Genomic DNA, 13,839 nt, shown 5'->3' with positions numbered 1-13,839 from the left:
ATTGTGCCATGGTGATCTCTTATTACCGCTACAGCACATGAGCAATGCTTTGACAATGCATTCATTACTCCAATGAACATCTGTCTGAGTTGGATTGGTTTTTGGAGGAAGGCTGTTTATACTCATATATTGCATTCCTTAAATGAAGGCAGTGACATCCTTCACATGTTCTGCACCTCTGTCGTGGCAAGTGTGACTTTGTACATTGTAGTGTGCCGTGCCATCACTTCAGGAGGAGCCCACCAAATCATCTAAAGCCTATCTATCTATCTATCTATCTATCTATCTATCTATCTATCTATCTATCTATCTATCTATCTAAGTTGATCAGTGAAATTTGGCAACGTTTTTTCACAGCTAATAAGTTGTGTTCACAGGTGGCCTTGTTTGCCAAATATTTTCCTGGAAACTTACTGGGTGGCTGGCTTAGACAAAGATTTTTTTCCCAGCATCCCATGATATTTGTGAAGCCACTGTGACATCACACTGTACCATCCAATGCTGGATGGGGCAATCCCAGAGTTTTAAATACTGATTGTAGAAATGGCCTAAAAATGAGTAAAAAACTTGCAAATACATTTAATCGCAAAACATGCATGTTGAAGGAAACTGGAAATGTATCGCTGTATTGGTGTCTTGTAGGTAATTTTTTTTTGTATGTGACCTGCATGTAATACTGAGCCTACTCCTTTAATAATATTACCCAGGGCGCTGTGGAGTTGATGCAGACAGGAAAGAGTGAAGAATCAACAAGCTTTAGTGTCGTGTTTATTTGGCAGAAGCAGCAGCAGAGAAGCAAAAGTGTCAGTGGAAAAAAAACACCCAGTCTGCCCTTGCCAATTCGAGAAAGGCGAGTACCTGCTCCTAAATTTTCTGGGGGTCAAGCTTTTGTGAACACATGCTTTCTGTCTGCCATTGCCTGCTCGAAGTTTTACTGTTCTGATATTTAATTGTATTAATGTTATCTCAGAGTGACAAAACGGTTAGCACGGCTGCCACACCAGCTCAGGTCGCATTTATAGCCACACTAATCGGCGTAATTGGCAGATGCTTCCCTAGGCCTTACTTAAAAGACTATTGCACCATTATAATTCACTCAAAACTAGTTCAGTTTCTTCTTCCACATTAACTTTAATTCATTTCACCAAGTTCAGCAAAGTTCCCAAACATTTCCGTGATTTCAACAAATTCAGGGTGAAGCAAATTTAATCGAGTTCAGTCATCTATAATTATTAAAGGTGTTCACTAAAGAAGTGTGAACTGAGTGCAGTAGTGCTGACAGATGGCTCTTACAATTTTTGGGAAGGATCTAGGTTTCCCAGATGCTACAGGCTGTTACAGTTTCTTCGTCATCTTCACAAAAGTGGATCCTTCCATGGATCCCCAGGTAACACCTTGGACCAATGACTCATAAATGTGTTACTCTCATAAAATGACTTATTATGAGTTCTGCATGAACCATGTAATCACTAAATAGTGATGGCAATGCCCCACCATACAGAGTATGTCATCTGCCAATAATGCTTTCTTGATGTTAGCACCTAGCTGGCAGTGATATCTAACGTGTTTTATCCCAGCTGCTCCACAACCCACAACTGCCTCCCTGGATGAACACATTCACAGTGCTTCAGACATCTGTATGGATCTGTGTCATGACACACACTGTTTTGGAGACCTTTCATGATTACTAATGATCCACATGTGTAGCCTATTGTGGACTATTGAACTCATTCCTTTCTTCCAACTTTCATGCAGATAGGTCCTCTACCTCATGTTGGGACGTATCTGTTTTTTCTTGTCATAGAATTTATTTTTCCTTCCTTTTATCCATTTTCATTTTTTGAATTACTCCAACATCTCAGGATCTCAGGGTGCCACAAACTTCCAGTGCAGCAACAGGTTTGAGCAGCAACCAATCCCAATAAACCCACAGTTTACTACAGGCCCAATTTAACCTAAAACATAACCTTTGGGATGTGGAAGAAAACCAAAGTACTTTGAAGAAAAATCACACAGACACTGGGAGAATATGCAGACTCCACACAGGCAATGCAGTTGCAATTAGAAAGATTGTAAGGATTTACCAATGAAATTTTTTTCCAAAGAGCTAGATTTTGCTTTGAATGACTTCTTTATCAGTTGAGTTATACGTAAAATCAGCGATATTTATTACAGTATGTATATATATATAGTTATTAGTTTATTATTAGTAACAAGATAATTTATTATTATAGCCATGTCACAATTATTCAACCCCTATATAATATTGCTGTTTTTAAACCTTCTTCTAGTTTTTATGGCCTAAACTGGAGCTAAAATATTATTAAGCCCTTGGAATTTCAATAATAAACCTTGGCTTCAACTGTAATGCATATAAAAACCCACCCATGAAGGTTTTGAAGGTGAGTTGCAATCATGGGTAAGACTAAGGAGCTTTCACAAAAGCTGAGAAAGGACATTATTTCACTGCACCTGAAGGACATAGGGTATAGGAAGATCTCCCAAAAATTGAACATTCCAAGAGGCACCATTGGGAGCATTATATGGAAGTTTAAAACTTATAGCACATCTGCAAATCTTCTTGGCTGAAGGAGGAAGCCCAACATTTTATCAAGAGCCCTTAACAACTTAGTCAGGACAACTAAGAAAAACTGATGGGTTACTGCAAAACACCTATAGGATGGTCTGATGAAGGTCAGGACAAGTGCTCCAGTATCATCTATAAGAAGAGCACTGAAGAAACAAGGACTTCATGACTGCACTCCAAGATGCATTTCACTCTTCATCACAAAACAACATCAAAGGTGGACTAGAATATGCCAGGAGAAATTTGGATAGGCCTGAAGAATGTTGAGAAACAGTTCTATGTACTGATGAAGCTAAATTGGAACTGTTAGGACATATAGACCAGGGGTATGTCTGGTTTGAGAAAGGCCAGGCTTTTCACCATAACAATACCATCCCCACAGTCAAGCATGGAGGTGGGTCACTGATAAGGTAAAGATATTTTTCTGCTGCTGCAACTGGCAGTCTTGACCATGTAACTGGCATCGTGGATTCCCAGAAATAACTGGCCATTTTAAAAAGTAATGTAATGCCTTCTATTCAGAAATTGAATCTTGGTGATCATTTCCAGCAAGGCAATGATACAATGCACACCTCCAAATTAACCAAAGCTTGGATGAGAAATAGATTCTGGAATGTCTTGGGGTGGCCTTCTCAGTACCGAGATTTAAATCCTATTGAAAATTTTTGGTGGGATTTAAAGAAGGCATTGCAGCTGGGAAGCCATCAAACATCAATGAGATGGAACTTTTCGCACATGAAGAATGGTCAAAGATTCCAACCGAGAGGTGTAAAAAGCTTACCAAAGCACTTACCGAAAATGATTATTAGAATTTATAAAAGCTGAAGGATGCTTCACAAGGTACGGAAGCAGGGGGTTGAATAAAAGTGCACATACATGTACTGTATATTAAAAGAGTAACATTTTTCATTTGCGCTCAAACTTAAGTCAATTTATGTACTCAAAATAACTTAAAATGTGTCAATAAATATTTGATATTGTTTAATGAGGTTTTTTGTGATATATTTTCATTATCCTTGATTCATATCACTATAATGGTTTTTGAGGTGAGGGGGTTGAATATTTCTGATTGCAACTCTGAGTGGGTGTCTGATTCAAAGTCAGAATGTGGGATCTGTGTGTGAGACAACAAATCACAACACTGCCATGCGGCCTCATTCACACTTCACAGACATACTTCATGCTGGGATGAACTTTGGATGGTTTGGAATGAGCTGATAAACAGGTGTTAGGCGCTAGTTCAGTCGGGTCAAGCATAATGGGTGCATTTTTAAAGGTCATTGACCAATAGAATGAACAGTAGGAAGTAATGCGCCTCAAAGTCAAGGAATTTCTAGAGTGCAAAAATGTTGTATGGTTTTGAACTGGTTAAAATTAGTTAATTAACATAACTCAAATTAAAAAAAAAAGCAGTTGGTCGCATAATGTCCATCGACCGTTTAACCTCATTAATTCATTTCAGGGAATCAGGGACAAATCAACCCTGGAGGGATTCCAGTCTATCTTAGAGCATAATCAAATGGGGCCATTTTAAATTCACGAATTAACAGACACTCCCACCACTTTGTTGTATGGCAGGAAGAACATACAAACTCCACAGAGGCAGTGACTGGACTGGGAATTGAACCTAGAATTTAGGAGATCTAACCACTGCACTCCCATTCTAGCCCTCACAGCAGGTATCCTCAGGTTCTGGAGGGACGCAGTGGCTGCAGGTTTTCGTTCCAACCAGTTTCCTATGACAGTCCTTGCTGATAATGTATTTGGTACTCGACTCTATGGCTTATTATTTGCTTTCATTCATCCAAGACACATTTTAATTACATTGTATATCAGTGGTTCTCACCTTTCGGTTCTCTAGGACCCTTGTGGGTGCAGGGTTTTTGTTCCAACCAGTGTCTCAATCATTCATTTCTTTTACTCTTAATGGATCTAATTGGGTAATTGAATAACTCATATTTTCCTTTTATTTTGTATTTCAAAAAGTTCAGCAGTGCTAGATTTATATATACTGATATAGAACATTAAGTCTGATTTGTATTGTTTCTGTATCTTTAAATGCTCACTTTGTTTTTTTTTTAATTCACTTTTTCCGTAGACTTCTCCTTCTTTATTGTGCCTGAATACCAACAGAACAGAGCAGATTCCAGTGCAAATGACTCTAAAAGAAGCAGCTACTTCACTGTTACCCACCTGTGCCCTCATTAGTCCACCTTGAAAAAAAAACCAAAGGTGTCTGTGTGTCTGTCCAGTTGCAATGTCTCTATCATTTCAACCAATGGTGCACCATAAATATTTACACTGCTTTTACAAATCCTATTCCAAATGGCATATAACAGAGACATCTGAATTGCACTGTGAAAGTTAACACTGAGGACTACGTTGATTACTTAGATATCAACCTGTCTAAGACTGGTAAACACAGCTAGTAAATCATAAAAGAACAAGTGTCAATGTGTCTGCCTATGCGTCTGTCTGGCTGCTATGTCTCTGCTATCCAACAGCGGCACTTCTTCTGTGATTCTGGGCTATATAAAAATAAATTGTAAATAAATAAACATGACAACCATTAGCACTGCCTTTACAAATCCTGTACCAAATGGTTATGTAACAGAGACACAGCAACTGGATAGACACACTGCACTGCAAATGTTGACACTGAAGTCTGGGTTGATTACTTAGATTTCAACTCATCTTAGATGAGTAGCATAGCTAGTTAGTAAATAGCTGTCTAAATAACCAGAACATTAAAACGTAATGCAGATTGGAAAAGGATGAATTCTTATCCATCTAGCACATATAAATTCCTATTTTCGTTCAGTAAAAATATAGTGCAACCAGTTTGTAATTTCAGGATGGATACAATCAACATACAAGCTGAGACCAAGTTAAATGGAGAGCTTGTGGTTTCTTTGTTATTTACAATTTGTTATTAACTGTGGCTGGTTAAGAAAACAGGAAACAATTAAAACTAAATGCAGCCCCTTAAAACTAAAATAGGCAATTATGGGTTCTGAATCATAACAAGTGAGCTAAGTAAAACTAAGCCCAATTTTCATCAAATAAATGGGTTGTAGTTAAGAAATTGACTGAAGTGAAACCCTGCAGCCACTGCTGCCCTCCAGGACTGTGAGTGAGGATTCCAGCCTCGCAGTACTGTTACGTATTACATTTGTTGATCACATTTTTTTTATTTTAACAGCTTAATAAAACATACCCTGACGTGGATCCACTCACAAATTTTTCTACATTTGGTTTTTACATGGTTTGTATCCAATTAATTGGCACAATAATTGCATAAATGAAAGTTATCTTAGCCTAAGCCAGCCCAGTTCAGTCTGTGTGTGAATTATGTAGCGTGGCCATTTTTGCAGTTGTAGTTGCTTTAATTTTCACATTTTTTTCTTTTGCATTTTCCAGTAATGTCTTCAGTCAACAGGCTGTGATTTTACCTGCCTTCTTATTTGATCATAATGCACAACAAATAGTGTAGAGAAAAGGACATTTATAACGTCAGTCTTCTTTTAGCTGTTCCTCTGTGTCCACGTCACTGGCTAATCATGGAGCTGTAGACCTGGATTACAGACCTGTCCCGACTGGGATGCCTTTTCATCCCAAGGTTCACAGAAATATATCTACATACTGAGATGCCAACTGTGGAAGAAAATTGGATAGAATCTACCCCACTCCACCTCGGCGCTGCATGTGGGGTTAAGCTGATTAGAGAAGGCTACCCACTATGTCACTGGAGCGGCCGTATTTATCCATCGAGCCATTTTCTAACCCACTTACCCAGTTCAGGGTCTTGTAAACTGGCAGCACTGGGCGCCACCCCAGAGGTGATGCCAGTCCATCACAGGGTCCAGCAGTAAATTATCTGCACTGATCCATACCAGGCCAGTTAGGAGTTTATGTCATTTCCTTTCCAGTTCGTGCAAACGTATGTTCTCATTGATTCTCCCCAAGACACATAACTGGATGAGCAGCAGACAGAACACTCATATAAAAGACACCATTGATTTACGCATGAAAAAATGTTAAAAGAGCATACGTGATAAATCTCCTTATAAATGTCATAAAAGTGTTAAAAAATATTCGTAGAGGGTTGTGCATTTAAATATTGTTTCTTACCGATAAAGTTCAGTCTTAAGAATGACATTTTGAACTTTTTCCCAACTTTATTTTCCATTCCTTTGCTGCCTTGTGGACTGATAAGAGTCCATTCAAGGCTGAAATATTTGGGTACCTATAATGGAAGGGACCGCTTGACTTTCACCTATAGGACATTACGTTGCCAGCGATCTCCTCTGGATAATGATGTGCACAATCACTTTTGTAAAGTCTGTGAATGCCATGTAAGTGCATCACATCAATAAATAGAAAAGTAGAGAAGTTTATATGAATATTTGGTCTCCCTAGCCTAAATTTAATATCCATTTGGCTGTTTGTATAGTGCCTTGAAAAGATTTGTGAATGTACGAATAAATTAATGCCATTGCCAGAATATTTTTTCAGTAGTGATGAATGCAGTGACTTTAAGCATTTCAATTTGGAGACTCCCCCCCACCCCTGTTTGGCATAAAGAGGCACCCATATCTTGCCACCTGCTGCTTCTCTCAACATTACCTGTTTCTGTGATTAATGCCCTACATGTGTGATCCTGTAACCGTGGCACATGGTATCAACATTAACATGCTGACTAAAAACAATTTGGTGGCTGAGAATCATGGTCAGTGTGGAACTAAAGCCCTTGGTCCTGTCTACCTGAACCAAGTCAATAGCTGCATCCTGCTGATATCGTGCTAACTTGAAAAGGAAGCTCAGCCCTTTGGTAAATATAGGCTGGATTACAACTGTGGGCGGCAGAGTATCTCACATCACTGAGGAGTTGTGACAGTCCAATGTCTCTTTCAACAGCCTCGTATCTTCACTTTTCCTTTTTCTGGAAAAATCAATTCCTGTATTTCACATCCATCAGCCTTACCTTCAGAGGTTGTGGCAGTTTTATTAACATCAATTAATTTAAGCAGAAGGACTCTGCTATGTGATGATACCAATCACAGGAGAATTAAATCATTCTGGGCCAGCGTGCTTCCCCAACCTATATATTTCAAACCAAAAATGCTTCAGCTTGTATTTAGGAGCCCAACCCAGAGCAACTTAAATCTGTCAGTAGTGATGTAGAGCTCTTTTCCAAAAGAAAATAATTATCACCACAAGCCGCATTGCATCCCACCCACCCAGGTATAAGAATGTTAGCTTTGCCCAGTTTTGGGCAATTTTTGGCCTGAGGAGGTCCACAATATTGCATCCTGCATTGTTGCATTCAAATTACAATCAGGGGCGCTCCAGGTCCTTGTACTTCTTCCTTAGGACGGAAACCTGATCCTTGAAGAGCACTGGGTCAAGGCGGAACAATGAATGTACCAGAGGCATGTGGCCGAACCAACTGGCAAAGGCATTGATGCAGTCCTGCCGCTGAGAGAAGTGATCTGGATTGGGCCAATGTGAGCTTTTGACTCCCTGAAAATGAACAGAAGGGGAAAAAGAAAATGCATTTTACTATGATGCACAAGACTACTGACACATTATGAATGTAGACCAGTAAGGTGCTTTCTCTAGATCTTTTAGTCCCATAATTTACATTAGTTCAATGTATTATTAAATAATTATTATTTATTTAAGCTAACATACTACCTGATCAAATAATCATAGCTATATCAGCTGCTTTCAGATGTTTTCTTGGAGGAAACAAGTGGATAGGACTGGCGAGCTTTGTTGGGCTGAATGGCCTGTTCTCGTCTAGATTGTTCTAATGTTCTAATGTTCTTTGTATTATCTAAATCCAAAATCCAAATCATTTATTCATCCATTTTCCAAATGCCCTTTTTTAGTTTAGAGTTACAGTAGTAGGTGGCAGAAACTGTGACTGTAAATGGAAGAACAGTCCGCAATTGCCTTTGTATGGGGAGAATTATTCCAAACCATCAGCATGAGCCTGTTGTTCAGAGACAGAAACTAACCCCAGACAGCAGATCCGATTAATTCACATTTTTATTTAAAAGAGCTTTGCTTTGTAACAGGTGGATGTATATAGGAGAGTTAGTTATTATTATAGGATGATTTTTTTTTTCTAAATTAGGTTTAATTTTTTTTTTTTTCAGGATGGAATTAACTTTCAAATATTTGGTATTTTGTAGATGTATGCTGATTGTGCATTACTTTTAACTCCAGGGGTCGGATTTATAATAGTTGCGTATGCTAAAAAGAGGCCTGAAAAGTGCATAAATACCAAAAGTTGGAATTTATAAAAGAAAACTTGATGAAACAATGTGCATATATTTTTGGCAGCTCTGACTCATCTGTACACAAGATTACAGAGAAACTAGGTAATGAATGACGAAACCCCTGATCAAGTTGGGAAATGCAGCCAAACCAGCTTAATGACAACTCACCTGTATAATAATTCATATTACCATGCTGGTATTTAATGTGCATTGATGTGCCAACCATATTAAACCTTTAAAGAGATGAATATGATGTACAAACTGTATTTTAGTTAGAGGGCCAATGCTATGTATTTGCACTAAAGAACTTTTTTAGTTTATCGTTAGTTTATATAGGCAACCTGTTGTCACTTTTCAAGTAAATGGCCAAAAGGTCAGGAATATTTTAACCAAGCTTCACATCATCATGTCACTGCGCTGGAAACCTTTAACCAACTGACGAGGTGATATATTCAGGTTTTGTATGGTGTGTGTGTACATACCTAAAAAAGAACATGTTTTTGCTAACATAAAAATGCCATTTGCATCAGTGTTCGGTTCTACTAACATATCTGGAGCACTTTACTGCACTCATATTACAATAATGGCATCTAGCAAGAATTAATTATTTTTGTTAACTGTGAGCAGTGACATTCTATTAACACACAAGTCATCTGTGATGTCAAAATCAGACGAATAAATGTTGGGGCTCGGTGGCCTGGGTTGATTTATGATTAATTCATTTTGAGGCAAAGTAGCGTTGATCAGATGGCTTGTTGTAAGTGCTGTACGTAGTGGCTGGATTGGTGGTAAGGTAACTGGATGAACCCTCAGTTTATCATATGGCCTGTAATTTTCATTGTAACATAAATCATCTCATTACACTTGCCAGGTAATAGCCTTACGCCTTTATCCGACACCCAGAATGTAGAGGAGAGGCGCTAGAATGCCATGTGTGCTCTGGTGTGCTCAGTTGCGGATCATGGTTTAGGACTCATTGTGTCAGGAGGGAGGCAGCTCTACCAGCTAATGAAATTCAGTAGTTTCGTGTTGAGGCTGATTAACATAATCCATATATGGTTATTTTAGAGCGTCAGCTGGGTGGGGAAGAAGGCATGTTCAAATACGCACATGTACAAGATGATTATGATTTATAAAAGTAAATTATGCAGAAATGTGCATACACCAAATTTTATAAATCTTACTTATTTTGGCATACACATTTTTCTGTATTTTGGTGTACACATATTGTTCTATTCAGAGTTTTATAAGTGAGACCCCAGTTCTTTTCTCGTTTCTTCTATTTCCTCCACAGTTCTTGCACCCATTCGGGGCATCCATAACATTTTTCCCCTCTTTTTGTGTCCTCCCTCCATTCATGGGACTGGGTGGATTATGGTGGAGTGGACCTTGTTGTGGGGCTTTTCTTGTTTTTTTTATCACTCTGTATTTTCTCTGAAAAGTTGTTGTGAATTCAAGATGTTTTTGTTATTTTGTTATATTCTGTAACTCCATTATATTCAGTACAATTTCCTACACTGTGATATGATAGGCTGGTAACATCACTTGAAGAGAGGCCCAGTGAATCATCAAACTATTTAAAAAGAGCTGGATCAGTTATGGGGCACCCTCTGGACCTGCTGGAGATGGTAGTGGAGGAGAGAATGAAAACAAACCTGAATGCCATTATGAACAAATCTGTACACCTGTCTTGTGAAGGAAATTACACCCTTGTGATAAAGAGAAATCCAATAGGTATCTTCAGCAAAAATAATCAGAATAACTTAAAGTCCTGCATACCATATCATCCCACCCCAGGAGTTAACTCCGTAATGGGAAATGAGGGGTTAAAGTTACTCCTTTTCACAAAATTTTTAAAAAATGTGGGTTGGTAATATAGGCACGTGGAGTGTAATTTTCATGCTAATTCATAGTTGATGATAACAAATATAATATTTTAATATTTGATTCTATACCAGTGGTCCTCGCCCTCTAAGAGCTACTCTCGAAGGTTAAAAATGTCAAATGTCAAACATATGTATGTGGGTTATCGTTTTAGACTATTTAAAGATCAGTGGTTATAAACATGATGTTGTTTTTGATTTCTGATCCTTTACTAGGAATAGAGCCCTCTATGGACCTCTTTTAGAAGGTGAAACATTTAGTCTTTAAACACTGAAATTGAATCACACAGTATTTTGAATATTTTACACTATTTTTGTTTATAATGTACTTCTACTTCATAAAATAAATAATTACATTTCTTATGAATACCTTGAATTAAGGCGGCTGCCCTAATTCGTAGTGAAATAAAGCTTGTCTTCCCAGTGCATAATCCAACCAGTCCATAATGAACAACACTGATGCACCCACCCATACTAACTCTTATGCCAGTTAATCATGCAGCATGTGAGACCCCAGAGCAAACCCATGTGAATATGTGATCTAAACTGAGGTATTAGTATTATGAATATTGTCCTTTTTTCAACATTTTCCATTAATCCATGTTGTTAATTCCTACATTGGTTTACAAGCCACTTCATCATTCCATAGTAAAAGCATTGGATATAAGTATAGATACACAGGACAACTGTTTACATGTATGTTTTAGCACTCAAATCAAATACATTTCTTAGGGGCACACATTGAGTCATGTGTGCATTGAACCAGAAGCCTTGGAGTTTAATTTTAGTTTAGAAACTGATTCCTAAAGTAGTAGTATTATAAGTAATACAAGGGATTTTTTGTGTTTCTTTGATTATTTCATAGAAAGATTATTCTGAAATGCACAAACCTCCATGTAATGATCATTCATACGGTGTGCTCTGAATGTTTTTGTCCTCAAGATGGCACTGTGCTGCAGCAGATCTTTTGCTGATGGGTCTACTTTAGGAAGGAAAGTCAAATTCTCAAGTCCTCAAGGGCTGCAGTGACTGTTGCATTGGCTTTGAACTTTATTTCAGCTTAATTAATCGCATTAATCATGCACTTAGAAATAATGATTCTGTCATCCCTGCTGATTTTAAAAATTCACCCAAATCAGGGAAATCCTTATTTTAATGTACTTGCAGATTAAAGTGCTGTGGATTTCATTTGATTTGTGGATGGTGGTGGGCAACATTTCAGCAATTTTTAGAAATACCAGGATACACTGAACACCTTTCCTTATTATTTAATTGGGAGTCAAATATGCCTCACTTGTTAATGAAGACCAAGAGTCTGTCCAAATGAATAGATATTCAAATCAGTGGAGTCAATTGATGTAATAAAGCTAGGAAAACAAACCTGACCTCTCCCAGTCTGACATCTGAGGTAAATCATGAATATCTAAAGACCACACATGCAAAAGACACTACAATTGGTATTTTGGGACAGTGAGCTCAGTAGACACACATGTGAGTGAAGTGGGGTTAAAGCAACACTTTCTTTTATTTTTTCTGCATGTGTGTATAAAATGGTATGAGTGTACATAGAGTAGTTGAACCACTGCTTCCAATCCCACTGACCATGCTCACCTTCATATTAGCAGGTTAACTGTTAACCATTAATTGCTCATTTCCTCTGCCATTTTACTTTCGTGAAAATTGGGAAGTTCTCAGCATCCTGCCAGAACTACATCTAAGAGTCTACATTTTTTAAATTGTGTATTGGGCAGTAAATATACATTTTATACCAGGATAGGTAGTGTAGCCCCCTAATGGCTAAAATGGGAACCATGATTAACAAGACTGCTGATTCGTTCCCAGCTACTAACTTACCCAGTCACTTTAAGAAATCATGGAAATACTAAACTTTTTGTGAGTTCATAGGTTCACATGGGGATAAAATGGTCAATATTGTCTGTCACATGTATTGTATAGAATCCAATGAAATCTCACTAGAAGAAGAGAGAAGCTGTCATTTTCTCAAGTTACATTTTTTACAGTTTCTCCATGGCCTCTAAAAATAATGGAAACTTGGTTTTAGGTTTTTAAAGGTCGAGCATTCTGGTTGTCACATTGGTTTTTGAATCCGACACATTTTAATGGAGATTAAAAGTAAATACATTTTCCCATGTTATGGGTGCCTCTATCTTGAGCACTTGTAGTTAAGGATGCATTCATAGGTTTATGATGTCTCCTGGAAGTCCTGCCATGTGACATCATCAATGTGCCGCCTCCTAAGCGTGCATGTTGAGCATTGTTTGAACATTTAAAAGAATCTCTGGTTTTGAACTCTTTCTGCCCCTCAACTAAGATTTTCATCTAATGTTTTGGCTTTGGCTCTGCTCACTATTTTTGGTTTCTGCATTTATTGCAGCAATTTTCTACTTATGATTTTTGTCTCACATCCTACACTGTGCTACTAAATCTGGCCTTACTGGATTTTACCTGTGCTAGTTATTTTTAGGATCCATCTTCTGATTCTGTCTCTATTCAAAATGATTGCTTACTTGTGTAGTCAATATAGAAGCCAGCTTAATATCCATCCATTTCCTAACCCGCTGAATCCGAATAGGGTCACGGGGGTCTGCTGGAGCCAATCCCAGCCAACACAGGGCACAAGGCAGGAACCAATCCTGGGCAGGGTGCCAACCCACCGCAGGACACACACAAACACACCCACACACCAAGCACACACTAGGGCCAATGTAGAATCGCCAATCCACCTAACCTGCATGTCTTTGGATTGTGGGAGGAAACCGGAGCGCCCGGAGGAAACCCACGCAGACACGGGGAGAACATGCAAACTCCACGCAGGGAGGACCTGGGAAGTGAACCTGGGTCTCCTAACTGCGAGGCAGCAGCGCTACCACTGCGCCACTGTGCTGCCCCCCAGCTTAATATGCAATTGATTAACTCATCAATATTCAAGTGCTGTATTCCTGCTGAAAACAAGAAAAATCATAGTTTTTCTATTTTATTGCCTGATACGTTGTAGTGATTGACTTATATTATACTGAAGAGAAGACATTCATTCATTCATGCAATCATTCATTAATTCATT

The 13,839-nt window shown here is 38.4% G+C and overlaps 1 protein-coding gene across 1 annotated transcript in view; it reads right to left on the bottom strand.

Moving 5' to 3' along the window:
- Nucleotides 1-7,572: 7,572 nt before the first annotated feature.
- Nucleotides 7,573-13,839, bottom strand: part of LOC120517779 (exostosin-1c-like) — a 496,489-nt gene continuing 490,222 nt past the window's right edge. The window contains exon 12 of the mRNA XM_039740259.1: nucleotides 7,573-8,110. Coding sequence (XP_039596193.1) covers nucleotides 7,925-8,110 — 186 coding nt within the window. The 3' untranslated portion in view covers nucleotides 7,573-7,924. The remainder of the gene's footprint in view (nucleotides 8,111-13,839) is intronic.

Source organism: Polypterus senegalus, chromosome 17 (genome assembly GCF_016835505.1).
Source record: "Polypterus senegalus isolate Bchr_013 chromosome 17, ASM1683550v1, whole genome shotgun sequence".
NCBI classification, from domain to species: domain Eukaryota; kingdom Metazoa; phylum Chordata; class Cladistia; order Polypteriformes; family Polypteridae; genus Polypterus; species Polypterus senegalus.
Note: the sequence above shows the minus strand (reverse complement) of the source record. Positions and strands in the feature narration are given on the sequence as shown.